Source organism: Aspergillus japonicus (assembly GCF_003184785.1).
Source record: "Aspergillus japonicus CBS 114.51 unplaced genomic scaffold BO86scaffold_71, whole genome shotgun sequence".
NCBI classification, from domain to species: Eukaryota; Fungi; Ascomycota; class Eurotiomycetes; order Eurotiales; family Aspergillaceae; genus Aspergillus; species Aspergillus japonicus.
Genome location: NW_020291708.1, coordinates 134,386 through 159,370, shown reverse-complemented (window position 1 = coordinate 159,370; position 24,985 = coordinate 134,386). Strand labels below are relative to the sequence as shown.

The window sequence follows — 24,985 nt, the reverse complement described above, 5'->3', positions numbered from 1 at the left end:
TTGGTTCTGCTTGTAGCCTCGTACTGAGTATGTCCGCTCCGACCGCACGTTTCGAGAGAAGCTCCGCTCTGGCAGTGGATCCTCGCTAACTGAAAAAACGTTCAACGCTGAAACGAGTGGAACAGCGTACACCTTTCCGATTCAGGCATGGTGTACCGTAGTGACGGGTCCATACAATAATAGGCAGCCGCAGCCTCTATCATGGATCATCATTGCTGGTAGCAACTAACCCTAGCTCATTGATACTGAATGTCGCGGCCACACTTTATCAACCACTTCAACCACTGTATAAGTACCATGTCTTGGATTGCAGACTCCGAAGATGCAACATTCAAAGCATTCTTTCCTAGTCTCACCGACCCTCTTCCGTTCGCTTCAACATGTCTGATTCATTCGTTTTGTACCGCTATGACCCGTCCTACGCGGCCGCCGTGGTCTTCACCATCGGTTTCCTCGTCACCGGGCTGGGACACGCCTGGCAGGCCACTAAGTCGGGGAGTCGCTTCATGACTCCATTCATCATTGGCATTGCCTGTAAGCCTTCCCTCTCTCTTCCCAGCAATTCAATCGAGACATGATCTTAACAACCAACAGTCGAAACCCTAGGCTACGCCCTCCGAGCCGTCAGCGCAAAGCAGACCCCGAACTGGTCCGTCGCTCCCTACGCAGGGCAGAGCCTTCTCCTCCTTCTGGGCCCCTCTCTCCTGGCAGCGTCGGTCTACATGATCCTGGGGCGCATCATCCGCCTCGTCGAGGGGGACACGCGCTCCCCCATCCGCCCCGCCAAACTCACCAAGATCTTCGTCACCGGCGATGTTCTTTCCTTCCTCTTTCAGAGTGGCGGCGGCGGCATTCTCGCCCAAGCCAAGACCTCCAGCAAGGTCAAGCTGGGCGAGCGCATGATCATCATCGGGCTGTTCGTGCAGATCATCTTCTTCGGGGTCTTCATGGCGGTCTCCGCCGTCTTTCATCGGCGGATCCGCGACCGCCCGACGGAGAAGTCGATTGGACTGGCGGTGCCTTGGAAACGACTTTTGATGGTGTTGTATGTGGTCAGTGCGCTCATCATGGTGCGGTCGATCTACCGCGTGGCGGAGTATATACAGGGGAGTCAGGGAAGCTTGCAGGGTCATGAGGTGTTTATCTATGTGTTTGATGCGACGCTGATGTTGCTGGGGTGTTTGGCGTTGAATATTTGTCATCCCAGTCAGGTGCTGCAGGATAAGGGACTCTATGATGAACCCTTGGTGTGAGGGGACTGAGTGCGTCGCCCTTACAAAGTGAGCTTTCTCACTGTCGGCATTTATGACTGTGTGTGACGGTAGTCTTATGGTTTAGTGTTCGGATGGAAGATTATAGACGTATCATTAGCGGGTTGCCATTCTAAGAGGTCTTATAAATTAGTTCACCGGACCAGAGCAAGTTGTAGATCTCATAAGTCGTGTTTGAACAACAAGGCACGGGTGCTAAGCAAGAGCATAAAAAATTAATTAATTGTACTCGATAGCTAGATGTCAGTATGACCACCTCTCCATGCCTCAGGGCGCGGGGTTGACTAGCAGAAATTAGTAATCTGACAACTGCCTGACTGTTCGGCGAGCATTCGCTTAGAAAGACATATGGCCCATAAAGAGAACTACTGGTCGAGGATTGGCACAGCAATTGCTAAACCTCTGCTTGCCAACCTCTTTCTCAACTTGACTCCCTGCTGAGCACCCTGCGCAGGATTGGAACAGATCGTATTCACCATGTCTTCTTCATGGAGAAATGCCACCTGGCCAACAATCATAGGTTGATGCGGCTTCGGGTTTCAAATCCCGAGAGCTGCCGGTAGCTTGATCCCTGTCATGGCTCGGTGGAGAAAGTAGAAAATTTCGAAAACTCAGAACTAGGCAAGAGGAGCTACCTAGGTACCTACTAGGCTAATGCTATGAATCCCAGCCGCCGTAATCGCACTTTAAGCCTAGAAAAGGCTACTATAAACAGCTCTGCAAATCCCCGCTCCCTTCTTCACGCCCACTTCTCCTGCTCTCCCACCAACGTCACGTTCCTCAACAGCGAGCATTTGATAATAATGATCTACTCGCAGAGCCAACTCACCTTGTCAGTTGAAGGTACACTAAATAAACAGGCCGCTCGATCTACGTCGCGTCATGTGGATGAGGTTGCTCAGACTGCGTTCCCGCACGCTCAGGAAAGCATCCACACTTCCCCACAGGATGATGACGCTCGCAACACTGCCAATAGTCTGACTTCCAGACTCGACGTGGAAGGGTCAGAGCATCGGGTCATGCAGAGCACACCCCCGGAGTTGTCTAACTTTGCCAATGAGATAGTCTTTGTGCTCCTGTGCTCCATGGGCCTCTTGCTCTTCGGGGTGTTTCTCGGAGACGTTCTGGTGAATCAGCTCATCTTTCCCCGCGCCTTGCGTGTCACCGAAGGCAGTACACCATGGCTCGTGGGATCCTTTCTGTTAGCAAATGGAGTGACTGTGATCATCGCCGGGTCGGTGATCGACCTCCTGGATCCTAAACTGCCTATGACACTTGCGTTTGGCTGGCTAGTCATCTGGAATCTGGTTTTGGTGTTCAGCATTCACCCGGGACGTGCGATCCTGTTCTTCGTCGCTCGAGGCATGCAGGGAGTGGCTGTGGGGGTACTCCAGGCCTCCTCCATGAGCCTTTTAGGCCGGCTGTACGCGCCTGGGCTCCGCAAAAACCGAATCTTCTCCTTGATGGCTGCCATGGCTCCCATCGGGTTCTTGATCGGCTGCCTCAAGGGCGGTGCGCTGGAGGCCCATCTGCCCTGGATCTTTGCCGCCAATGCCATCCTCTCTGGCCTCTGCGTCACGGCGTCGATCTGGTGCATTCCCGCATTTGCTCCCGCGAGCAACAGCTCGATCCTGGAGGACTTCGATGGCCTCGGGGCCCTGTGCGCTGCAGTAGGCTGTGGACTCGTGATCTTCGGCCTGACACAGGGCGCCCCCAGCGGCTGGCAGCCCTACACTTATTCCACCATTGTTGCCGGGATGCTCTGCTTTGGGCTGTTTTACCTGGCCGAGCAGCGGGCCGCACGGCCATTGATCGACAACCGCCTCTGGACAACTCCCGGGTTCACCCCGCTAGCAATCTCCTACTTCCTAGGCTATGGCGCCTACATCGGCGGCTGGATGTTCTACGCCGTACGCTTTTTCCTCTCCATCCAGCAGAAAGCCCCCATCACGGTCGCACTATACCTAATCCCCAACCTGGTCTCCGGCATCGCAGCTACCTGGGTGGTCTCGCGCACGCTGCACCTCGTTCCCGGTCACTGGCTGCTCGCCGTGGGGATGATCGCCTTCACCATGGGCCCGGTTTTCTTTCTACCCCAGACTGCCACCACCACCTACTGGGCGCTGGCCATGCCGGGGATCGCCCTCGTCACCTTCGGGCCTGACCTGACCTTTGCTGCCGCCTCCATTTTCATCACCTCGAGCGTGCCGAAATCCTTCCAGGGTGCCGCGGGGAGCTTGCTGGTGACGATTCAAAATCTGTCTGCGGCCATCGGGACCGCTCTTGCGGATACTGTTGGGCAGCGTGTGAATCACGGCGCTGGCTATGACCTGGATTTGGGGGCTTTGCGCGCGATCTGGTGGCTTAGTCTCGGGATGGCTGTTGTTGCTGCGCTAATTTGTGCTATCTTTGTACGTATTCCGAAAGCAGAGGAGAAGGAACATGTTCTTTGATGCTTTGTGGGGGGGAGTTTGGCTGGGGGTGTGGCGTGCTGGATTCGCATGCATCCATGGCGGGTTTAGGGCTGCGATGCTTTGCGAAATGTGGATCCGTACAGATGCTCTGTCGTCAGACGTGCTGACGATAGCCATTATCTGCACAGTAATGAAAATTGCATGCACTTTATCATCATAAATATATGGTATACTCACAGATGCAAATTCCTGCTCTCAACGCATTGTCACTAGGCTATGTCAAGTGAAGTGTCCTAAGTTCACCAAAAAGCACCCACATCCATATAGCCGAGGTGACTTAAGAGCGGGAGGAAGCATTGAGTCACCGAGGGCTTTCAACCCTCAAAAGGCCCACCAAGCCACTCCAGCAGCCCAGAAGCGACCCACTCGATAGACTCTACGCTGTGCAACGTACTATACAGCCATGTCAGCAACATCAACAACCACAACAACCCTCACACAGACGGAGTCCAACAATGCCTCCGCTGCAGAACAGCAACCCCCGCAACCCACCCAACTCCAACAGATCATCGCCACGATCCAGCTCTCCACCGTCACGCTCACAGCCAGCGTAATCAATGGCCTGGTGACCGTCGGTCTGCCCACCATCACGAAAGACCTCCCACTCCCCGCCTCATTGTCCCTATGGCCATCCTCGGTCGCGAGTCTGGCTACAGCCTCTACACTTCTCCTCGCCGGCTCCATCGCCGACACAGTCGGGCCTCGATGGGTCCAACTCGTGGGGTCGTTCGCCAGTGGTGGACTGATGGTCGGGCAGGGCCTGGCGCGAAATGGTCAGGAGTTAGTGGTGCTACGAGCCCTACAAGGGGTAGGGCTGGCGCTGCATCTCGCCTCGTCCGTCTCCCTCCTCGGACTGCTTCTTCCGCCAGGTAGGAACATAAATCTCGCCTTCTCGTGCCTCGGACTCAGTCTTCCACTGGGCTTCTCGCTGGGGTTGGTGGTCGGCGGGGTGATCATTGATACGGTGGGCTGGCGCCTAGGCTGGTATATCTCGGGGGGAATGACGCTGTTCGTCTCGGTGATCGGGCTCTGGGCGCTTCCCAGGCAGAGCACTGCTTATGAGGACCCGGTGCTGCGCAGACTCGCGACAAGCGTCGACTGGGTTGGCGCGGCGCTGGGCTCGGTGTCCATGGCATTGCTCTGCTATCTTCTCGCGTGAGATCAACCTTTCTACCCCCGAGTCAACTTATACTAACAACACCCCAGAATCCTCAGCGCCAACCCCTCGCGCATCAAATCTGCCGAATGCATCGCCATCCTCTGCATCACAATCCTCTCCCTCCCCGCTTTTATCACCTGGTCCCACCACCAGACCCAAACCGAACGACCCGCCCTAATCCCCAACACACTCTGGACGAATCGCTCCTTCTCGAGCATCTGCGCCACCGTCGCGTTGTCCAACGGCGTCCTCAACGCGCTGGAACTATTCGCTAGTCTCTTGTAAGCCCCCTCCAACCTGCCCACATTACTCCCCCCCACTCCACCCCTCACCCCTAAACAACTAACAGCGTCAAAGCTTCCAAGAAATCCAATCCCAGTCCGCCCTGCAAGCCTCCCTCCGCATCCTCCCCAGCCTCATCTCCGGCGTCACGATGAACATCCTCGTAGGCCTAACCATCCACCGCCTCCCCGCCGCACCCCTCATCTTCGCCGCGACCATCCTCTGCGCCCTCGCCCCCTTGCTCATGGCCCTCATCCACGCCACCACAACATACTGGCGCAACGCCTTCGTCGCCCAGGTCCTGCAGCCCCTCAGCTTCGGGACGCTCTACACCGTCGGCTTGATCGTGATCACGGAGCGTTTCGGGGCGCATACGCAGGCGCTGGCCGGGGCGGTGTTCAACACGGCGGCGCAGGTGGGGAATGCGTTGGGGCTGGGCGTGGTGCAGGTGGTTTCGACGGTGGTGGCGGAGCGCCACCTGACTGCTGGTGATGGGGAGGCGCGGGCGCTGATGAACGGGTATCGCGCGAGCTTTTGGACGATGTTTGGGGCGATGGTTGTGTGCTCGGTGGTTGGGTTTTGGGGGTTGAGGGGGGAGGGGAGGGTGGGTGTTAAGCGGGATTAGTTAGATTGAGAGGTGTGTTGCTTCTGCGGTGATAGTTTGTACGATAGCTCGCGATATTTTTGGTGCGTGTGCGGTCGAGAACAGTACCTAGAGAATTGTATGCAGGTTTTATACGAGCTGGATGATGACACGTTCTAAGTGATCAATTTCCTTGGTTTTGTGATTTTGCCGTTCGGTATGTCCTCTTCAGCGATTAAGGTAATAGACATGTGACTAAGGGGCAAAAAGAACTAAGCACCACAAACAAAATGGGATGCAAGGGAATAAGACAGAAAAAAAAAGGATAAGGGTCCAAAAGTTAGAAAAGAACAGAAAAGAAAAGATAAGAAAGAAGGAAACATTTAGGGAGGTTTAGCAAGGTGAGATTGTATATGATCACTTGACCGAAGAGGACGAAAGCTGCAGTTGTTCTCCAGTTGTCAATTGCCTGATCAGCCGCCCCGGAATACATCATGAACTGCACAACTGCAACCGGAACAGAAGGTACAAGAGTAAGCTAGAGCATAAGGGCAGGCTTTCCATCTATTCGTGCTCATAGCCTCCATAGTTTGCACCATTTACCCTCCAGCCACGAGGCATGTCCGACTCATGCAGGCGTGCGGGTGCATCTCCAGCCCTAACCCCGTTGGGCTTTCTAGGACTAGCGGCCAGATCCTTCAGGGTTTCCCCCTCATCATTGGATTTAGATACATGGTCTCGCCACCATTGAACAGTCCCATTGGCGAGCTCGGATGGTCTAGACCTTTTTGATTTAATGTAGATGCAGTCCAGATTCTGCACCAATGAGGCTTACCAAGAGACTGCATGCCATGCTCAGGGTTGCATGTTCTTCAGCCTCCATGATCCTGCGAGGGGAGGGGAGGGGAAGTGGGCAGACAGAAGCTAGCAGCATGCATGTTTTTAAAAAGCAGGAAGAAACCCCCCTTCCCCCACCACCCTACCATTATCTCTTTACTTCAATTCAGTTGTCCCCTCTTCAACTTTACCTTCTGCTTACCCCACATCTATCTAACCGTAACCAAACAACTCACACCTACAAATTGTCCACCATGAGACTCCCCACCCTCCACATCCTCCCCCTCCTCCCTCTAACCCTAATCACCCTAACCACGGCAACCCCCCACCTTCAGCCCCGCGACACCACCCCCTTCACCACGGGCCTAACCACCATCACCGCCGCCGCCACCACCCTCGACGTCCAAATCCTGACCTACCCCGGCGGCGACGACATCTCCAACATCACCGCGGGCGCCGCGACGCTCATCAATGCCTTCCTGGCCGAGACCAAGACCATCCAGCCAGACTTCCTCAATGCCACCGAGGCCGCGGCCCTCCTACCACCCCTCGAGACCCTCGCCGCGCAGATTTCCGTCGTGGTGGCCGACTACATCGGCATCCACGCCGCGATCGCTGCCACCGCCGCCTCCAGCGATGGCGGCTGGTACATCTACTCCCAGCTGCAGGAGGAGCACACCGCCGCGCTGAGCTACACCGGCAGCGTGGTGGCCCGCATCCCGGCGGGCGAGGTCAAGGATGCGGCGGCGGTGTGGGCGGGGAATATCACGGATACCTTGCTGGATGGACGGGATGCGTATAAGGATATTGCGGTTAGGCCGACGGGGTATTGAACCTCTGGATTTGGGGGTTGAGAGGGGTTTGTGGGAGGGGTTGAGGGAGGGGAGGGCTGAGAAAGTGAGAAAGGGGGTTTTTCTCCGTTGAGAGCTTTTGGGGCGTGGGAGGGCGCGAGCTGGCTGTATTACTGCTGGCACTCAGGAGTATTCTATCAATATTCGGGGAGGAATGGCATTGTTGCGTGCGTGAGAGGGTTGGGGCGAGATGTTCTTTGTCCCACGGATCACGTTAGTGTCCACTGTCTACCCTCTCCGAGCAAGTGTTTACCCCGCAAGCCCCAAAACAATGAGCGCTTGGGCATCGAATGAGGTCTTGGTCGATGAGCACGTCAGCTATGTCGAAGAATCGTTATTTCAGCTGTCCCACCACCCTACAGATACCTGCTTTCTCTTCAATATTGGTTGTCTTTTCTTTTCCTTATCTTTCTCTCTCTTCTTTTTTTTTTTTTTTTTTTTTTTTTGCATATTATCTCTTTTCCCTGCTTTCCAAAGTCATTGCCCCCGCAAGCCGAAATAAATGATTCACTTTCCTTTTGGTATGGCGGAACTTGCTCAAGTCAAAAGAACCGGAGATGAAAATATTGGCCTCCACAGAAGGTTCAGGATGGGCTGGTCGATGTGTCTCAACATGAGCAGCTGGCAGGTTGACAGACTGAAGACTGTCCCTTAAGTCGCCAAATGTACTGTATCCAGCCATGTACCCTCGCAAACAGTATTTCACAAATAGAACCTTGAATCGCAACCGATCTAGCAGTAAAGGGTCCTGTCCCCCTGTCCCGCTCGTTCCCCAGGATTGGACAGGCAGCGGGTACAGCCGCAGAACCAGTGGGACTCGGGACTATCCTCACTGCCGCTGTTTATCCCCCACACAGTGTGGATACTCCAGGGCCGCTTGATCGGCTACAAGCGGGAATGTCATCACCAACAGCAGTTCTCTAAGATATAACTAGAACTCAGGGCTCTGGAACTGCATTGCTAAGGTTGGAGAGTAACTTTAGTCTATACCGGTATCTAGACTCAGATTAAACTTCAAGATGCTGACTACTCACTCTCCACACGCCGAGTCGGAATGCGGGTGGAAGTGATTCCGTGCTTCTCCCGGGCCAAGTGAGGGGGTCCGATTTCCCTCTTCTCATTCCCTTCTTCCTTCCTTGCTTCCTGAGATCTTTCCTCATCCCAACTCTCTAAACCTTCAGTCCTTATTCTCTTACACTGACTCCACTTTCGACCATCTGATCATCTGCAATCTGAGACTAACCTCCTCTATCATGCCCTGTGCCTCGAATCCCGGGAGCCCACTCTCCCCCGGTTGCTGCCGCGAGGCCCACAAGGAACTCAGTCCCGAGAAGGCCTGCGTGAACCCGACGTCCGACCCTCCTTACTGTAAAGACAAACCATCTCCCTGCTGTGATGACTCGTGCATCGAGCGGATCGCTCTACGCGAATGCACCCAAACCCGGACGCGGTCTCCCAGCAACAAAATCCCAGGTAAGTTCAGCTTGACTGTCTTGGCCTACTTAGTATGGTTTCGGAGTCACCCATCCGGGTCACTGTGTTGACATCAACCCTTCCAGAGCCTCCACACTCCGGCTGTCAACCTTCGGACGGCAGACCCTGCGACCAGCAGCGCCGTTCCGCGCGCACCCGCTACGCAGACAGACTCCAAGCCCTGGGCTGCATTTGCCGCGCCTTGATCGCCTTGGGCCAAGAGTCCTGCTGCGCACCGCCAACCGCCCTGTTTTCCGCAACCGGGCGTCGCTCGACGGAATCCTCCCGAAGTGTCCTGCGTTCCTCTCTGGACTCCGATGGCGAATGGGGTAAGAAGGGAACAGAGCAACGCTCGAGCGTCAGCGCGAGGAGGGGCTCTATCATTATCGAAGCGAAACCAACCGCCAACAACCATATTCGTCGGCGATGGCACAAACGATGCCGTGGCGCGGGCCACGGCCACGATCGGCGTCCACATGAATCAGGAAACCGGCAGCGAGGTCGCCAAATCTGCGGCAGAGGTGGTGCTCATGCGGCCCAGTCTCCTCAGCGTGCTGACCATGATCCGTATCAGCGAGAAGGCCGTGCGCAGGATCCAATTCAATTTTGGGTGGAGCTTCGTGTATAATCTGTTTGCTGTTTTGCTGGGTGCGGGAGCATTTGTGAATGCGCGGATCTCGCCGGAGTTTGCGGGATTGGGAGAGTTGGGTAGTGTCTTGCCGGTCGTTGCTGCGGCTGTGCTGCTGAGATGGGCCAGGGTTTAGATAAGGCTGCTCGACGGAAGAGACTGTGTCGGGAACCACTCCTGTGACTAGAGAGGTAGAACTCTGAGAATTGTGCTTGTGCTTTTGACCTGGTGGATTCAGTAGATGAATCGTGATTTGAAGCCTTTTTTTCAGTTTGGGCTGGGAGATCTATCTTGAAAGGAGGTGTGAGGGGAATTCCCCCCGTGTCTCACTCGAACAGCTAATTTTCTACGCCGCAGCTTCGACGTCTTGGACGCATGGAAGATAAGCCTGTCCTTACTGATTGCTCATTCCATGCGGCTCTGATTTTCTCTTTACCCTAGTTCTACATTTCTCAATCACCTCAATCCAACGCACGCTATTCATCCTCCACCAGCAACCACCGCCACAGCGCATCCGCCTGCAACCGTTCCATCGCCGCCCGCTCCAACACGAACCTCAACTCATACGGCTGCGCCGCGACATCCCCACCCAAATCCCTCGCCGGCAACACCCAGCACACACCTTTCACCTTAGTCTCGGGGATATCATACCGCCGGACGCGGCCGAGCACCCCAAAATCGAGATAGAAGTCCATCCACCGCAGACTGGAGACGATGATACTGCTGCCATACGCCGGGAAGACGGTGGCGCGGTCCTCGGTCTCGGCGACGGTGCGACACACCCCCTTCATGTAGGGTTCGGACAGTCGACTGATCTCCCGCCGTAGCGCGACGGCGATGCGCAGCAGCTGCGTCTGGGTGGCTCGGTCGACCGTTGACGAAAGGCCGGACAGAGTCATTAAAGCGTCCGGGTGCGGCGGCATTGCGCTTTCATCCGGCTGGTAGGATGTCTCCACCGCGGCGAGGGCATTGCCCATGTATGTGGCCGGCAGGTGGCAGTGTTTGCGCACGTTGGCGGCGATGATCACCTTTGGGTTCGGGGGGACCGCGTCCGGGACGGTTTCGAGGCGGGCTTTGGTGCCGCTGAGGCCGACGATGGCCGTGACTATGTCGTTGGTGCTGAGGGGGGTTGTGACAGAGGAGGTGGAGGCGAGGGCGTGGTTGCACGCGTCCTTGAGCTGGGTGATGCGCTCGGCGCTCAGCGTGAAGTGTCGACTCACCGGGACTTTCTCGGGTGGTGGCGGGATGAGATCCACTGCCAGCGGGGTTCGGGTCCAGTTCAACGGTGCCGCGGGCTCCGGGGCTTGGGCTATGAACTCCGCGATGTGTTTCCGGGCGCGCTGCTCCGTGGCGTGGGAGCTGGGCAGGGCGTCCGGCGGGGCATTGGGGTTGTTGCACAGCGTGGCCAGCGCTTTCAGGACCACGGCCACCGCGGTGCTGTCGAGGACTTTGTGGTAGTAGACTACGCACAGGATCGTTTGGGTTCTGGTCACGTTCGCTTGGAAGCGCACCAGCGGCATGGGTTCGTCCGGCGGCGTGAGGAATCGGGTGGGAAGGTATCGCTGCTGGATGTATTCGTCAGGAAGGAGCGTGTCCATCTCTGGACGTTCTTCGACACGCAGCATTGGGTATTCTGTGAGGAAGGACGCGGGGGCTGCCTGCACCTCGCGTTCGTTCTTGGGGTGGGGTTGGCCCGAGGGGACAACTACACCCGTCAGGAAGGGAAAATGCTGGCAGAGCTGGTCGGTTGCCAGTTCCAAGGTCTCGATCGCTTCTGGGGAGGCGTTGTCGAAGGTCAGGAACCCGAACATGTGGCATGGGGGGAGGATGTGGTCGAGATAGGTGATCTTGTAGCTCGGGAAGGGATACGGCACATCACTTGTCGGGGCCTTTTGGGCTTCTGACTTGAGTGTCCCGCGAGGGTGCGCAGTAGTCTGTTGTGTCGCGACTTCGACGATAAGATGGCGCACAACCTCTGGACGTAGCAGCTGCTCACGGAAGGTCGCTTTGGTCAGCACGTCGTTTTGTCCCGACATAACGCTTGCATCTCTGCATTGCCAAGGGGCAGGAATATTTACCGTGGACAGATCGCCAAACTCTTTCTCTTCGCCCTCCAGGATCTTCCTCAGAATCCGTCGCATGATCTTGCCGGATCGTGTCTTGGGCAGATCATCGACCAGAAACACCTTTCGAGGCACGGCAAAGCGCCCGATGCATTTCCCAATGTGCTGCTGGGCCGACTGTCGGAGCTGTGACTTAGTCTTCTCATCTTCTAGGTCATTCTTTAGGCATGCGAAGACGACCAATGCTTGTCCGGTCAGCTCATCCTCGGTCCCCACGACGGCAACTTCGGCGAAGGCGCCTAGCCAGCACGGTTAGCACGTCCCTGTCTCCCCGAAACAAGACTATATGGAGTTATGGCAACGGACCATGATTCAAGAGAGCGGACTCTATTTCGCCGGTGGAGAGTCGATGGCCCGATACATTGACCACATCGTCCACCCGGCCCAGGACTTTGAAGTATCCGTTGCGGTCTCGGATGGCGGCGTCTCCTGTTGTCTGAACTCACTCATCAACATTTCACGTCCCAAACTATGCCAGTGGGTGGTAAGTAAGCACGGCGCGCGGTGCTAAACTCACAAAGTATCCCTTATGCTGCTCGAAGTAAGTCTGCATGTACCGGGCATGGTCGCCCCATACCGTGCGGGCAATGCTGGGCCACGGTTGATCGAACGCCAGCAAGCCTTCGGTCCCACTCTCGCGAATCTCGGCCCCGGAGACCGGATCCAGCAGAATGGGCTTGAAGCCGAGAAATGGCAGCGCCACGTAGCCGGGTTTGGTCGGGGTAACCCCGGCCAGAGGGGCGAAAGCATGGCAGCCTGTTTCGGTTTGGAAGTAGGTCTGTACCCTTATTTAGAACTTATACTTCATGCATATGCATGCATGCACCCAGAAGGAAAGAAGGTGGGGAACTTACATCCAGCACATGCACCTGGCCACCAAGGGTGTCATGACACCACTGCCAGACATTGGCGGCCAAGGGCTCCCCGATGGAAGCCACCACCCGGAGCCGCTCCAGGTTGTGCGACTCCGCCGCGGCGTACGCGTTCCCGTTGCCCTTCTTGATCAACCGCAGGGCGGTCGGGGCTGTGTAGAAGTGCGTCGCCCGGGTGCGCGCGAGGATGTCCCAATACCGGGCACAGGTGGGGAAGGACGGAGTCCCGTCGAAGAGCACGGTGGCGAGCCCCAGGACCAGGGGCGTGTAGACGCTGTAGCTGTGGCCGGTGATCCAGCCGACATCGCCGGCGCAGAACATGGTGTCGGCCGGGTGCAGATCCAGCACGTACTTCCCGGACACCGCGCAGCCCAGCAGATAGCCCGCCGTCGAGTGCAGCAGGCCCTTGGGCTTCCCCGTCGACCCGGAGGTATACAGCAGGAACAGCGGATCCTCGGCGTCCATCGCCTCGGGCGCGTAATAGCCGGGCCACCGCGCACACTCCTCGTGCCACCACGCATCCTGTGTCTGCTGGCACCAGGGCACCGGGCTGCCGGTCTTCCGGAGGACGAGGCACTGGCACTTGCCGTCAGCCTCCTCACCACCATATCGTAAACCCACGACCGCATCCTCAACAACCCGCTTCATCGGCACGGTCTTGCCCCCGCGCACGCCCTCGTCCACCGTCAGAATCACGCGCGACCGCGCATCCTGCAGCCGTCCCCGTAGCGCGGGGGCCGAGAACCCCGCAAAGACGACGGAGTGCACGGCGCCGATGCGCGCGCAGGCCAGCATGGCGACCACGGCCTCGGGGATGTTGGGCATGTAGATGGTCACGATCTCGCCTTTGCGGACGCCCAGATCCCGTAGCACCCACGCCAGGCGACAGACCTCCCGCAAGAGCTCGGCGTAGGTGATCTGCTGCGGCTGCGGCTGGTTGCGGGTCGGAGTGTCGGGCTCGTAGAGGAGGGCGGGCTTGTCCGGGGTCGCGAGCGCGTGCCGGTCCACGCAATTGTAGCTGGCGTTCAGCCGGCCCCCGAGGAACCACGCCTGGTCGCCGGCCTCGAGGGATCCGTGGCGCGTCGTGTGGAAGGGCCGGTCCCAGTGCAGGGCGGAGGTGGCCATCGCCCGCCAGAAGTGGTCGGGGTCGCGCACCGATTCTTGGTAGAGGTTGCGGTATTGGTTCAGGTTGGCTAGGTGCGGGGTCGATGGGTGGTTTCTGGGTAGCGTTGGGGTCAGGGTTTGTGCTGTTTCAGGGGGCTGGGTGTTGGAGTTGGGGTTGCGTACGAGATGTATGAGGCGGGCACGTCGACCATGCTGGGCTCGGTCATTATGGATGGCTGGTTGGGATGGCGTGGTGGATTTGAGAGTGTTCACGGAGGTGTGTATGTCTTGTTGGGGTAAGAGTATTTGCTGTGAAGGCCGGGGTAGACATTCATAACCTTAAATACAGTTCAATTGGTAGCTTGCCCACACAGATGTCCACATTCAACAGGTTGTATGTGCACACCCAGCCATGAGCGCTAATCCCACACTACCCTAGTCACTATGATGGCCATTGCTGTTCCCATCCATGCGAACGAGTGCCTTTGCAGCCAAGCACGCAGGTCTGATGTCAGTCCAGAGGATGATTCCCGATCTTGATGCACACACCTCCGAGCAACAGAAGCGTATCACACGCCTCCATGGGTTTCTGCGTGGGATTGGACACCTCTCAACACCCGGGGTTCTTCACGGCTTTCCCCAGCGGGCCATCGCGAACGAATTGGATTCCCGTCCAAGGAAGAAGCTCTGATGGGAGCTTCACGAATCCGGCCCAGTGATGTCATCCCCGTGCAGGTTGTTCATCTTGTATCCCGGGGTGCATGTGCACATGCATGTACTGTGCTTACAGTACGCGCCGTTACAAGATGTCCGTAGGCAATGTGAATTCAACCGCATGAGAGACGATGCACCAATGGACACCGATTTCTTATTCAAGGTTGTAAACAATTGGGGATTTATTCCCTTCAGAGGCGCGGCAGACACTCTAGTCGCAGGGTTCCTCATCAGAATTACGAAGTAGTTGGTGTTTTGGCGGGGAGATAGGGTTTGCCGGGGTCATGCGTCGGGAAACCTTGTTGCTGCGGGAGGCGGGGCACAACACGCAGTGGTAGCTTGCAACGGAGATGCAGGTTTGTGTGGGATAGAATACATACACTGCGAGGGCTTGCAGATGTACCACATGCAGACTCAAGTTTGTGTGAAGTATGCTTATCTCCCAAGGATTTTGCAGACCCGGGAGTGGGCCGGGGGTCAAAGCATCAGATGTTCTCCACAGACCCCGGGAGTCGGTTCCAGGGCTGTGTGGGGCTTGCTGATCGATGTAGTCGTTCGGGCTGAACCCCGCGTGTGGCATCAAGATCTGCAGGCTGAGGGAGGCCTGGACGTGCCCCGTGCGTCCGAGACAAAGCTCCTAAATGTTGTCTAGTGTGACAAGACCTTGTATTGTGGGGGAGTGACTAAAAGCATACATTTTGTTTTTATTTGCATCCCTTTTCCTTCTTTATTTTATTGTTTTTTTTTCTTTTTTTCCTTTTTCAACTGAAACAAGTCGGGATCTCTTCCTGATAAAGCAAAGCCTAAGGCACAGATCTGTTTATCCGCTGCATAAACCCGTCACAGGTCCGTGCTCACCCTACAGTGGTAACTTATGCAGTTCCTTATCACCGCGCGCGACATTCAAATCAAGTTTTCGACAAGGATTCCCTGGATCTTCGGTAGTTTCTCCCGGGTCCCGGAATAAAGCCAACAGATTACTTGATCTATGAAAGTGGTAATGTAGCTTTACAAAGATGGGTTATGCGGGTCAGAAGACCTTTTTGACGATGAGGTATATAGCGGATTGTATCAGGCGGCATCCGTCCAGTTACAACATCTGGGGTGAAATTGCATTAAAGGGGATGCAGAGTTTGGGAATGATCCTACATATACTTCCCTACAGGATGCATACATCATAAATCACACTCAAGCTGTAAGAGAAGTAGTCAACCAAACCAAAGAAAAAAGAAAATATGAAAAGTCAAAAATTCAGACTGGACAGACAGGCAAGATTGCATAGGACTGATAGAGCGCAGCAAATCAGCACAAGATGGTTTACGTCAAAGACAGAGCAAACATGCCCAGCACACCGGCACGACCCCCCCCCCCCCCCCAACTCAGGACTCATCAGCATAGGGCGGAAGAAACCCCTCGTCCCCAAACAACTCCACCAAGTGATACCGTCGCTGGGCCGTGCACAGCATAATCCAGCCATTCACATAGTCCCGCACCGGCTGCACCAGCTCCTCCTTGCCCGCGAATATCTCGTACACATTGCCGATCACCTAGGCCCCCACCTCGCATGTCAGATTCCATTGCGCCTCGGGGGGGTGTGCAGAAATGTTCAAGAGGAAACTCACCCGCGGAGCATAATCCACCAACCGGCGGAGCACCTCCAAATGGGACATCCCATGCGCCTCGGCGAAGTTCGCCACAAAATTGCCCTTCTCCTGGTGGACGACAAACTCCTTGTAGTACGAGAGGATGTCGTTCGTGAAATCCGTAAACAGGACCAGCTCCTGCACCGCGGGAAAGTACCGGATCAGGTACGCTTCCTCCGGGTACTGCTGCTGCGGCCAGAGCAGCGAGACCAGGATCTCCGCGGCGCCGACCTTCGTGCGCAGGAACATGGGCATCAGGCGGGTGGTGGGCGAGAATTGGAAGTTCGCCTGCTCCATGTCGTGCTCGATGATGCGGCCGTTGACGTAGTCGAAGAGGGATTTGACGATGGTCGAGTGGCAGTAGGGGCCGTAGTAGCGGGCCAGGTAGCGCAGGTGCGCGTCGAAGTGGCGGAGGAGGGGGTGGTGGTGGTCGTTGTTCAGGGTGAAGCTTGCCGCTCGGTTGGTTAATTGTGCTATGGTCACAAAAGGGGGCGGGGGTTTACTTCTGGCAGAAGCACCGCAGCTCGTTCAGGAACAGCGGCGCTGCGTCGTCCACGAGGAACATGTACAGGAACTGGACGGCGCAGAGGACCTGGTTCTCGAAGGCGAGGGAAGTGTAGGCCTGGTGCGTGAGGGTGGTGGAGAGCTTGAGCACCTTCTGGACGGCGGCTTCGAGCTTCTGGCCTAGGTTCAGGCTTTTGAAGTATTTCCAGACGGCCGCTTCGAGTTCCGTGTCCTTCGAAGACGGGGTATTCCGGTCAAAGCGCGCGGCTTCGAGGAAGTCCTTGATCAGGCCCTTGACGATGTCAACTTCAGGCGGCCCGTTGATATCGAGACCGTGGTACCCGAAGGTACTTTCTTCTGCAGTACTCAACATGCTGGGAGTCGGGGGTTGAATGAGAGTGGTTTGTGGAACAGAAGCATTGGACGAGGGTGCAGGAAATTGGGTCTTTATGGGAAACGAATCGACAGATACCAATAGGGCTATGGGCACATACTAGAATGGGCTGTCATTTGTCGATTCGGGTTGCAAGTCATGGCCACGAGGTCCTAATGGCATTTCTCTCATGACGTATGACGGAGGCCACGCGGTTGTTTCAAAGGTAGAGTAGAAAGTATTTTCCTGTGCGACTCCCCTGGCTTCAGATAACAGGGAAGGTGACTCATCCTTCTGCATACGGACCTGGTTACTGAGGGACGCTATAGGTGTAATCTGTAGGTACAGTACAGTACAGTACGCAGTGATGTATGTACTTTCTCTCCCTGCCAAAGGGAGCCCGATTCATGACAACGGGCGACTAGAACGAAGAAATCGGATGAAGTTTCACCGACCAATGAGCATATGTAATTCATAGCCAATACCAAGTGGAGTTTCAAATAACTTCGTTACTTTGTCCGTATAGAAGACCCATGTCGACCTGCGCGATCAACATTCCTGATTGGGTGCCAGTATCTCAGCCACCATGTTGCAGTGCAGTGCGCCACAACGGAAGTTTAAAGAACATGATACAAGAAAGCTATATCGGGCTGTTAGCATATCAGATCTCCGAGAAATAGGTTGTGCTATTAGGTCTCATGAAGATGAAAAAGTCCGTATGGTTTGCGAAAGGCATAATGCATAGTAAGCGCTAATCCTTACCTAGGTATGGAGTAGCCTGTAGTAGCCCCGGGAGTACGGTACTCCCGGGAGATCGAGCAATGACTGACTCCGAAGTTACGTGCTGAATTGGTCGGAATCCTGGCAGCCGATTCAATCAAGTGTGCTGAAAAATAAATCATGCGGAGGAGTACGGGTTCGGCCACATATTGCCGCTTCGGAGGAAGGCTTCGGAGGGACAATGTCGATTGTAGGTTTACATCAACATAGAGTGCAGTGCAACAGTGTCTGAGTGTGCGTACAGGGGTACGAGACGGTCCGGCCGATTATCATGGAGGACGGGTGGAAAGGTCTTAGGCTTAGCCATGTGGAAGATGTCGGGAGCATAAAGGGATGAACTTGGGAGCAGGGGGAGGGGGGTGGGGGTCTTTCTTTGAAGAGTGAACAAAGTTCTTGCAGTTGTCATTCACCTTGTCTGTCCGGGAAGATTTTAGTCAGAAAATAGAGGTGCAGAATTGAGGAAATGGAATCCAATGGTGTAGCCACATAGTCAGAGCCAGGGCTAAATGGGAAGAACATCAGTATTCTACTACAGAACATAGAGGACTGTTCCAGTTGTAGGTAGATCTTAGGGCTTTCGAACCAGAGCCGTCTGGTCCCGCCGCGAGACTACGTTTATCTCCGTTACGATCGTGATTTTTGTTCCTCCCTCTACTTCTCCTATCCTCTTTCTTTCTGACAGCCAGCTACTATGGTTGATTTTACAGAATGTGCAGCGTGTCAACGGAAATGGAAGCATGCAATCAAGCCAACCCCCTCAATCGACGGGGCCGGGGTTCATGTGCTCGTGGGCCCTACGCACCCAACGACTTTAACCTGGATCAGTTCTGACCAGGCGCAGTCTGGCTATTGAAACAGTGCCGTACCGTTGCCATATTGTCTTCGGATGTTTCGTACAGCTCCAGCGAAACCTACGGACTGTGGCGAGGACCAGGTTCAGCCAGCAGTGGGCCATGCTTCGGCGGTGTCAGTAACCACAAAACGAATGCATGCCAGTGGGAATGGAATACATAAACGTACTCCGGACCCAGACACGCCTGACTGCCCTTCGAGAAGGGAACAAGATACCGCTCCAACTCGGGATTCGTCTCCCAGCGCTCCGGCCAGAACTCCAGCGGTCGCAGGAACGCGTTTGGGTTACGGAGAACGAAATGATTCGACATGCTGACAGGTGTCTATCATCGAAGGTCAGCTCCGAGTTGGCTCTGCACGCACGACAGGGGGGAAGATAGTCGCATACTCCGGGCGGGATTTCCCAGCCGCTGCAGTACAAGGTTTCGCCGGGTGCGATGCGAGGGAGACGGGAGGTCACCACCGCCGAAAGCCGCAGGCCTTCCTTCTTTGATCACCGCTGCTGCCTATTCACCACAGTTTAGCCCTTTGTCTGTATTGGCAAGAAAGTGAAGTATTGGAATGGTGGGTAAGGTGTCCTGACAAGATACGGCAACTGTTCCATCTCCTGCCACGAAGGGGTCATCCTGGGGCTTGGAAGGGTATTTATGAGTTTATCCTTTAATCTCTTATAGACTTAGGGGTTGCGGAGCACATGGAAGAAGGCGAGTGCCATAATCTGGGACAAAGTGTTGGTTTCTGCAACCAGTAGGAATTTAGCTTTATTGATTAAGCGTGGCAGCGTCGTCTCTGCGCTTGGGTGCTTATTGTCGTCGTTCTGGAGGATTTTGGTGAAAGCAGATCCGTCCACTTTGTGAGCTTTGCAAGAGTTGAAGACCTTTGTTATATATGCTTCAACCACCTGTTGCACAAATAAGTATTTTTTCCCAAGGCGCCCTTGCATAGCTTTCCATGTGAAACTCACCTTTCCAACTGGTGTGATATATTTGTATTAAGACTGGATAAGGCAGCAAATCCACCTTGGGGAGTATTTTAAAACTGTGTAGAAAGGGGAGATGCTGTAGCAGGATGAGTAAAGATTAAGTTCACCCCCTTCTTCCACATATCCGTCAACACGGGGTTATCCAGGGTGTTGTAACAGTAGCAAGGGCCGAAGGCAAAAAGAAAAATTATAGCCACTATAAAATATATAAAAAGAGTATATAGTTTAATAGCTTTGCCCTGCTTTATTGTATTTGCCAGATGCCAGCATACCGACTCTATACGCCCTGTAAACCATAATAATAAAACCTATTAAAACAGCAACCTTAAAGTAAAGTATTTTATATATATTAAGCCACTCTGTACAAGTGCCTTTAAATTAAGCTTATATTACCTGTACCTTGCTGTTATTCAGTCATTTTTTAGAGCTGGAACTATAGTTAGGATTATATATCTTATTTTAGATCTGTGCCAACTTACAAGTTCCTCTCCCCAAATACTGGAAGGGCACCAGGGCCTATACAGTAGGAAAATAAGAGGTAATAACAACAGCATGCCCAATCTGTCTAAAATCCCTTTGTAGGCTGGTTCAGGGCTTTTAATATCTTCTTAATCACTAATGCTCTGTAAAAAGCTTTTGGGCGTTTTGAATCTGTGCTCATATTCTTTGTAATGGCTGTCAGCTCATAAGCTATTAATATAGAGAATATTCATTTGTTGTAGATACCCTTATATCTATTATACTACTGTACCTCCAATTGTACCTCCCACATAACTTGGAGTTTAGCCGGCCTTGGCAGTACCAAATCAACATATCCTTATAAAGACCTCAGGGGTGCAATAGTCCTACATTTTATTATTATTAGATGGGTAAGAATAGAGAATCCAAAAGTGCATTTTATAAAACTTGTTATATCTGGTGGTTATAGGTTATATAAGGTACCACTGGTGCTATCCTCTTCAACTTGTATACTGATGTGAGATTATTCTATCCAGGCACTTTCTAGGCTTAGATCTTGCTTTTTACATGTATTTCTTGATAACACAGCGTACCTTGTCTATCTTGAAATGGGGACGACTATTCCAAGTCCAACGATTTCTGCCCAGCACCAGGGGAAGTGGTCTAGCTTGACCATGTCCCAACGAATCCTTGACTAGATCGCACCACGCCGACCGGGGCAGGACTGTGCCTGTCCACTTAAAGTCACTTTAAGAAGGACGTGACCATTCTGTGATTCTTATAACCTTGTTTGCTATTGCACCTGCATCAAACCATTTATTTTGTGATGTGCCAGCTGTATGAGGTTTTGTTTCTTGCCGGAACTTCCCGGTTACCATTAACAACCCAAGTGCCGAATGTGTAGAGTCAATATGACATGTAGCTACAATTTCACCCTCGTCAACACCGCTTCTTCGGTTGGGAAGATAAAGTTTATATTGTAGCCTATATCAACACCAGCTATACCGGGCGATGTATGCCGGTAGATACATCATTTGGTGCTGTACTTGCCTCATCTGCTCCACTACCGAGCAGATTCTGGATGCAGTAAGGCTAACCATACAACGAGCGTTGTGAAAAAGTGGAAATGGAGCTAGCTATACCACATGCAGGCCTGGTTCGTTGACCGGTGCATAACCAGCGAAAACAAACTCCTAGATATCCCTGGATAAAGCAGAGATGTGTTTGATGAAAAGAGGTTTACTCTGCTTGTCGGATTCTCTTGTCAAGTCAAGCAAAGGTGCTTGCCCCCCCCCCCCCCAGAACGGAAGAATATGCATGAGTACAATAGCTTTAATGACAAGTCCAATCCAATCTATCATTCTCGGTAATTCACTGAAAATCGACCTCTCCACTGATCAACATGTTCCTAAGGAGGGATTTAAGTTTCTTCCGTCTGTCTACCAGAGCTAAACGCTTCTGCGAGTTTGTACATAAGAACCGACCATTAAATCATCCCCCTAGTCTGACGCAAACTCTTCGAAGTGCATGCCTCACACAGCCGAGAACACAGTAAGATGGCCACCACCACCACCACCACCGATAACGACGAAGAGATTAGCAGCAAGCTTCTAAAGAGCCTGAGTACAACCAAATATGCCTGCTCTTCCTTGGAGCGCCTGGGCGGCTACTCCGCATTCGTGTACCGCGGGATCCTCCTTCGCCCGCTTACCAATGGGGCCGGCACAATCATCATCAAGCACACTGCCAGCTACGCAGCAAGGCTAGAGCTTCAGCTCCCCGAAGATAGAGTCGTAAGCACCCCGAGGTTTCTTTTTAAATCATGACCGCCCATGTCTAACGCAGTTCGAAGCAGGCCCGGGAGAATGAAGTCCTGCTTCTGTTGGCCCGGAACCCCAATGCAGTTCCCGCGGTGACCGTCAAAAGCCTCACGGCGAGAACCACCGACATCTACGACTTTCTGCCTCAGGAAAAGGCAGTCCTGATGGAGGACATCCCCGGATGCATCACGCTACGCCAGTTCCTCACCACCTTCTCCTGGCGCCATCTCCTAGCGCCTGCCGGGTCCGCCCTCGGGTTCAGCCTCGGCGCGTGGCTGGGCAATTTCCACTCCAGCACACACACCCTGGACCGCGCAGATCTGCCCCAGATCGTGAACGGAAGAGACAGCGCCCGCCGGTTCTTGCTGGGGTTCAACACAAAGAACCTGCAGCAGAACCTCGAAGCATATCCGGGCGTCTTGCGGACCGACGAGGCGCGCGTGAGGGCCGCGGTCGCGGCGGAGCTGCAAAGGGACCACGGACGCGATCTCGGCATCACGCACGGGGACTTCCATATGATGAAGTATACTCCTCCTTGCCCCATGCCCCGGGAGGCTCGGACGGCCTCGGAAAAAAAAAACAAAAACAAGAAAAAACAAGAAAGGCCCTGCTGACAGTATGGACCAAAATAGTGTGCTGCTCTCGTTCGGTCTCCTGTCCTCGACGATCGTCCCCATCGACTGGGAATCCTGTCATTTCGGCTGCCAGACGCTGGACTTCGCTCGCATCATCACCAACCTCTACGTCGTCGACCGCGCTGGGGGGATCAATGCGCCCCGAAGCATTCTGCGGGGGTTTATCGATGGATACCACGAGACCCGGCATCTGGATGACGAGCTCGTCTGGCGCACGGTGGTGGGTGTCGGGCTGTTGGTCCTCTGTACTCCGTACAGGATCACTCTGCCAGGTCGGGATGTACGTGGCATTTTGCAAGAGGGCGAGGATCTTCTCATAAAGGGCTTGGCCGAGGACCGGGAGTGGGTGAAAACGAGTGTGCTGGCCGGGTTGTTGGACAAAATCTGAAACCTAACCCCCTTCCTATGACGATGGTCGATCCTTCGCATCAGCGGCAAATATGTGTGCAGGTTATTGATCCTACGGAGGGAGAAGGACCTCGTGGGTTACAGTTTAGCGCCTCAGCCGGTAAAGCTGGGGGGGGACCCCCTCACATATCATGATGCTTGCAGGAAGCGTGAATCTACCCCTCTATGAATGGAACGCTTCTCAAGTTGACTCCATTGATGTTTCCTGTTCTTCCACGACAACTCTGAGAGAGCCTCCCGACTATGTGGCCGGTCCAACCGTGGGCCCGTATTGGTCGGGAAGAAGATTCGTTCATCACAACTCAGTACTAATGCGACCGTTTCACCCTCCACCTTATGTAGCACGTGCACCAAGACACAACTAGCATAGTGCGACTAAATACACCAAGATCCATGCCTAGTAAGACGAGGAGAAAGGCCGACGGACGAGTTAGCTCCCAAATAAGAAGCTGGATGGAGCTCTGCAGATGGGGGCGTGTATGGGCCCCCGATCCAGCATGTACTGCTTATATGTCCACGCAGGTCTTCTGCTGTGATCTGCAGGTTATGAGATGAGACACCGCCGCGTTCCAGGCATCAAAGACCTACTCAAGTTACAGGAGATAATACGTTATCCTGTGGCTGGGTAATCTATGCCTGCCTGACTCTTCTCTTATTCCCCGAGCTAAGTCAGGGAAGGTAATTCACATGTCAAGGCACTTAGAACAGATTTATCCTGTATACTCCCTTTCTTTCTTGGCCGTATTTGCCATCGGGGATAGTGGGGACGACCGATTTACTAGCGCAATCATTTCTGTCAGACCATCTGTGCTGCGGTCAATTGGCCCATAGTCCCCCCTGCCTTGTCACTTGTCTCTAAACGCAGTGGCAATCTCACTAGCATTTTACAGCCTTAGAATCCGTATTACCACTCACATGGTCTCGTTCGGAGCAAATTACTGGCAGTGGTTCTACACGAAGGTGGTAATGCCACTTCATCCGATACGGACTCTCGACCCCGTGGCTTCAGTGCGAAAGCCTTCAACCGGTCCGGAAGCGACGGCGATAATGTGTCTATCGTCTCCGAATCGGGAAGAAGATGCCCTAAGTTGGCGGAACAGGAGGTCTGCAATCCCCGAAACACATTCACCCAGACTGTCCGTCGTTGCAGCTGACGGCTGAAATGGTGTGTTTTTTTTTTTTTGCTTTCAGCGGTCGTCGTCGGATACCGTAAACTAGGTAGAGGAAGCCAAAGATCTAACCTTTTACTATATTTGACTACAAGAAAAAGACCATATGATATTATCGTGCATATAGCTTGAAAGGGGCTAGCCTGGGTATCAGGGTCCAGGGCCTACGAAGCTTAACATAATGCTTCTCGTAGTTTCTGCCTCGAAAGGATACCCATGGATGTAGAGAAGGATTATACCTTACTCACCCCCCCCGAGACAATCCACAACCATAACCAATCCCTTTACTGTCAAACTTCAATCCAGTCTAACCCGCCAACAACCCCCGAACCAACTCCTCCCGCCACGCCCCCAACAATCCTTCCACCAGCTCCGGCGCATAAAACGCCTCGTTCCAATTCACAGACAGCACCATCCGCTCTTCCCACGTCCACACATTCGTCAACAGCAACCGATTGATGACCTCGACCGCCACCCACCAGGTCGTCACCCGCACAGTGCGCACCCGCCCCCGCACCTCCTCCGCGGTCAGGGTGTCGTTCACACGGCCCATCGAGCTCAGCTCCGGGTGCGAGGCGCCCTCGAGCGGGTCCGGCTCCACGTAGGCGGGGAGGAAGCGGAAGACGTTCCGCGGGGTCGAGAGGCTGAGATTGCCGGAGCGCTTTCCACGCCTGTTCGACCGCCGAAGCCGGCGGCAGCGGTGCTTGCAGGCGCGCAGTGCAGGTGATCAGGTAGTGCTCTTTGTTCAGCGGCGCGCCGGCCGCGGCAATGGCACGATAGAAGGTTTCAATCGTGTCGAAGGGACGCTCGTATCGCGTGGACGAGACCTGAGTCCAGGACATGGTGGGTGGGTGGGTGGATTGGGTTGGGGTTCGGGCTTGATTGTATTGTGGCTTGTGGTGAGAGCTCTGGTGCCTAGTAGAGGGCCGAACCCGCGACTTAAGTCAGCCGGAGGTAGGAGCTGTAACGTATCTGATGGTCAGTGCGGG

The 24,985-nt window shown here is 54.4% G+C and overlaps 10 protein-coding genes across 10 annotated transcripts; 6 read left to right on the top strand and 4 right to left on the bottom strand.

The window, feature by feature from the left end:
• Positions 1 to 380: 380 nt before the first annotated feature.
• BO86DRAFT_274780 (RTA1 domain-containing protein) lies at positions 381 to 1,217 on the top strand (the record flags this gene model as incomplete). Its single annotated transcript, XM_025667255.1, has 2 exons — positions 381 to 534; positions 595 to 1,217. Coding segments are annotated over 2 exons (777 nt in total), but the record flags the coding sequence as incomplete, so codon positions are not given.
• An 824-nt stretch (positions 1,218 to 2,041) lies between these two features.
• On the top strand, positions 2,042 to 3,972 carry BO86DRAFT_459097 (MFS general substrate transporter; the record flags this gene model as incomplete). The annotated part of the gene is made up of 2 exons (XM_025677330.1): positions 2,042 to 3,682; positions 3,925 to 3,972. Exons 1-2 carry the CDS (start codon positions 2,075 to 2,077, stop codon positions 3,970 to 3,972), a joined length of 1,656 nt encoding a protein of 551 aa, XP_025523497.1. The 5' UTR covers positions 2,042 to 2,074.
• Positions 3,973 to 4,148: 176 nt separating this feature from the next.
• BO86DRAFT_440703 (MFS general substrate transporter) lies at positions 4,149 to 6,093 on the top strand (the record flags this gene model as incomplete). Its single annotated transcript, XM_025676216.1, has 3 exons — positions 4,149 to 4,900; positions 4,952 to 5,185; positions 5,262 to 6,093. The coding sequence occupies 3 exons, from the start codon at positions 4,149 to 4,151 to the stop codon at positions 5,809 to 5,811; spliced, it is 1,536 nt and encodes a 511-aa protein (XP_025523496.1). The 3' UTR covers positions 5,812 to 6,093.
• Positions 6,094 to 6,860: 767 nt separating this feature from the next.
• On the top strand, positions 6,861 to 7,439 carry BO86DRAFT_403601 (uncharacterized protein; the record flags this gene model as incomplete). Its single annotated transcript, XM_025673947.1, has 1 exon — positions 6,861 to 7,439. The coding sequence occupies one exon, from the start codon at positions 6,861 to 6,863 to the stop codon at positions 7,437 to 7,439; it is 579 nt and encodes a 192-aa protein (XP_025523495.1).
• Positions 7,440 to 8,607: 1,168 nt separating this feature from the next.
• Positions 8,608 to 9,694, top strand: BO86DRAFT_413019 (uncharacterized protein; the record flags this gene model as incomplete). The annotated part of the gene is made up of 3 exons (XM_025674704.1): positions 8,608 to 8,930; positions 9,017 to 9,259; positions 9,294 to 9,694. Exons 1-3 carry the CDS (start codon positions 8,711 to 8,713, stop codon positions 9,692 to 9,694), a joined length of 864 nt encoding a protein of 287 aa, XP_025523494.1. The 5' UTR covers positions 8,608 to 8,710.
• Positions 9,695 to 11,553: 1,859 nt separating this feature from the next.
• On the bottom strand, positions 11,554 to 14,025 carry BO86DRAFT_440701 (acetyl-CoA synthetase-like protein; the record flags this gene model as incomplete). Its single annotated transcript, XM_025676215.1, has 4 exons — positions 12,536 to 14,025; positions 12,199 to 12,459; positions 11,988 to 12,117; positions 11,554 to 11,920 (listed from the first exon to the last, which is right to left on the bottom strand). Coding segments are annotated over exons 1-4 (1,901 nt in total), but the record flags the coding sequence as incomplete, so codon positions are not given.
• A 1,725-nt stretch (positions 14,026 to 15,750) lies between these two features.
• BO86DRAFT_382884 (terpenoid synthase) lies at positions 15,751 to 16,891 on the bottom strand (the record flags this gene model as incomplete). Its single annotated transcript, XM_025670822.1, has 3 exons — positions 15,751 to 15,918; positions 15,994 to 16,462; positions 16,518 to 16,891. The coding sequence occupies 3 exons, from the start codon at positions 16,889 to 16,891 to the stop codon at positions 15,751 to 15,753; spliced, it is 1,011 nt and encodes a 336-aa protein (XP_025523492.1).
• Positions 16,892 to 18,428: 1,537 nt separating this feature from the next.
• Positions 18,429 to 18,834, bottom strand: BO86DRAFT_403597 (uncharacterized protein; the record flags this gene model as incomplete). The annotated part of the gene is made up of 3 exons (XM_025673945.1): positions 18,429 to 18,480; positions 18,538 to 18,627; positions 18,692 to 18,834. The coding sequence occupies 3 exons, from the start codon at positions 18,832 to 18,834 to the stop codon at positions 18,429 to 18,431; spliced, it is 285 nt and encodes a 94-aa protein (XP_025523491.1).
• Positions 18,835 to 21,520: 2,686 nt separating this feature from the next.
• BO86DRAFT_440691 (uncharacterized protein) lies at positions 21,521 to 22,975 on the top strand (the record flags this gene model as incomplete). Its single annotated transcript, XM_025676214.1, has 3 exons — positions 21,521 to 21,757; positions 21,817 to 22,307; positions 22,417 to 22,975. 3 exons carry the CDS (start codon positions 21,521 to 21,523, stop codon positions 22,805 to 22,807), a joined length of 1,119 nt encoding a protein of 372 aa, XP_025523490.1. The 3' UTR covers positions 22,808 to 22,975.
• A 1,328-nt stretch (positions 22,976 to 24,303) lies between these two features.
• Positions 24,304 to 24,838, bottom strand: BO86DRAFT_403595 (uncharacterized protein; the record flags this gene model as incomplete). The annotated part of the gene is made up of 2 exons (XM_025673944.1): positions 24,304 to 24,640; positions 24,666 to 24,838. 2 exons carry the CDS (start codon positions 24,836 to 24,838, stop codon positions 24,304 to 24,306), a joined length of 510 nt encoding a protein of 169 aa, XP_025523489.1.
• Positions 24,839 to 24,985: the final 147 nt, after the last annotated feature.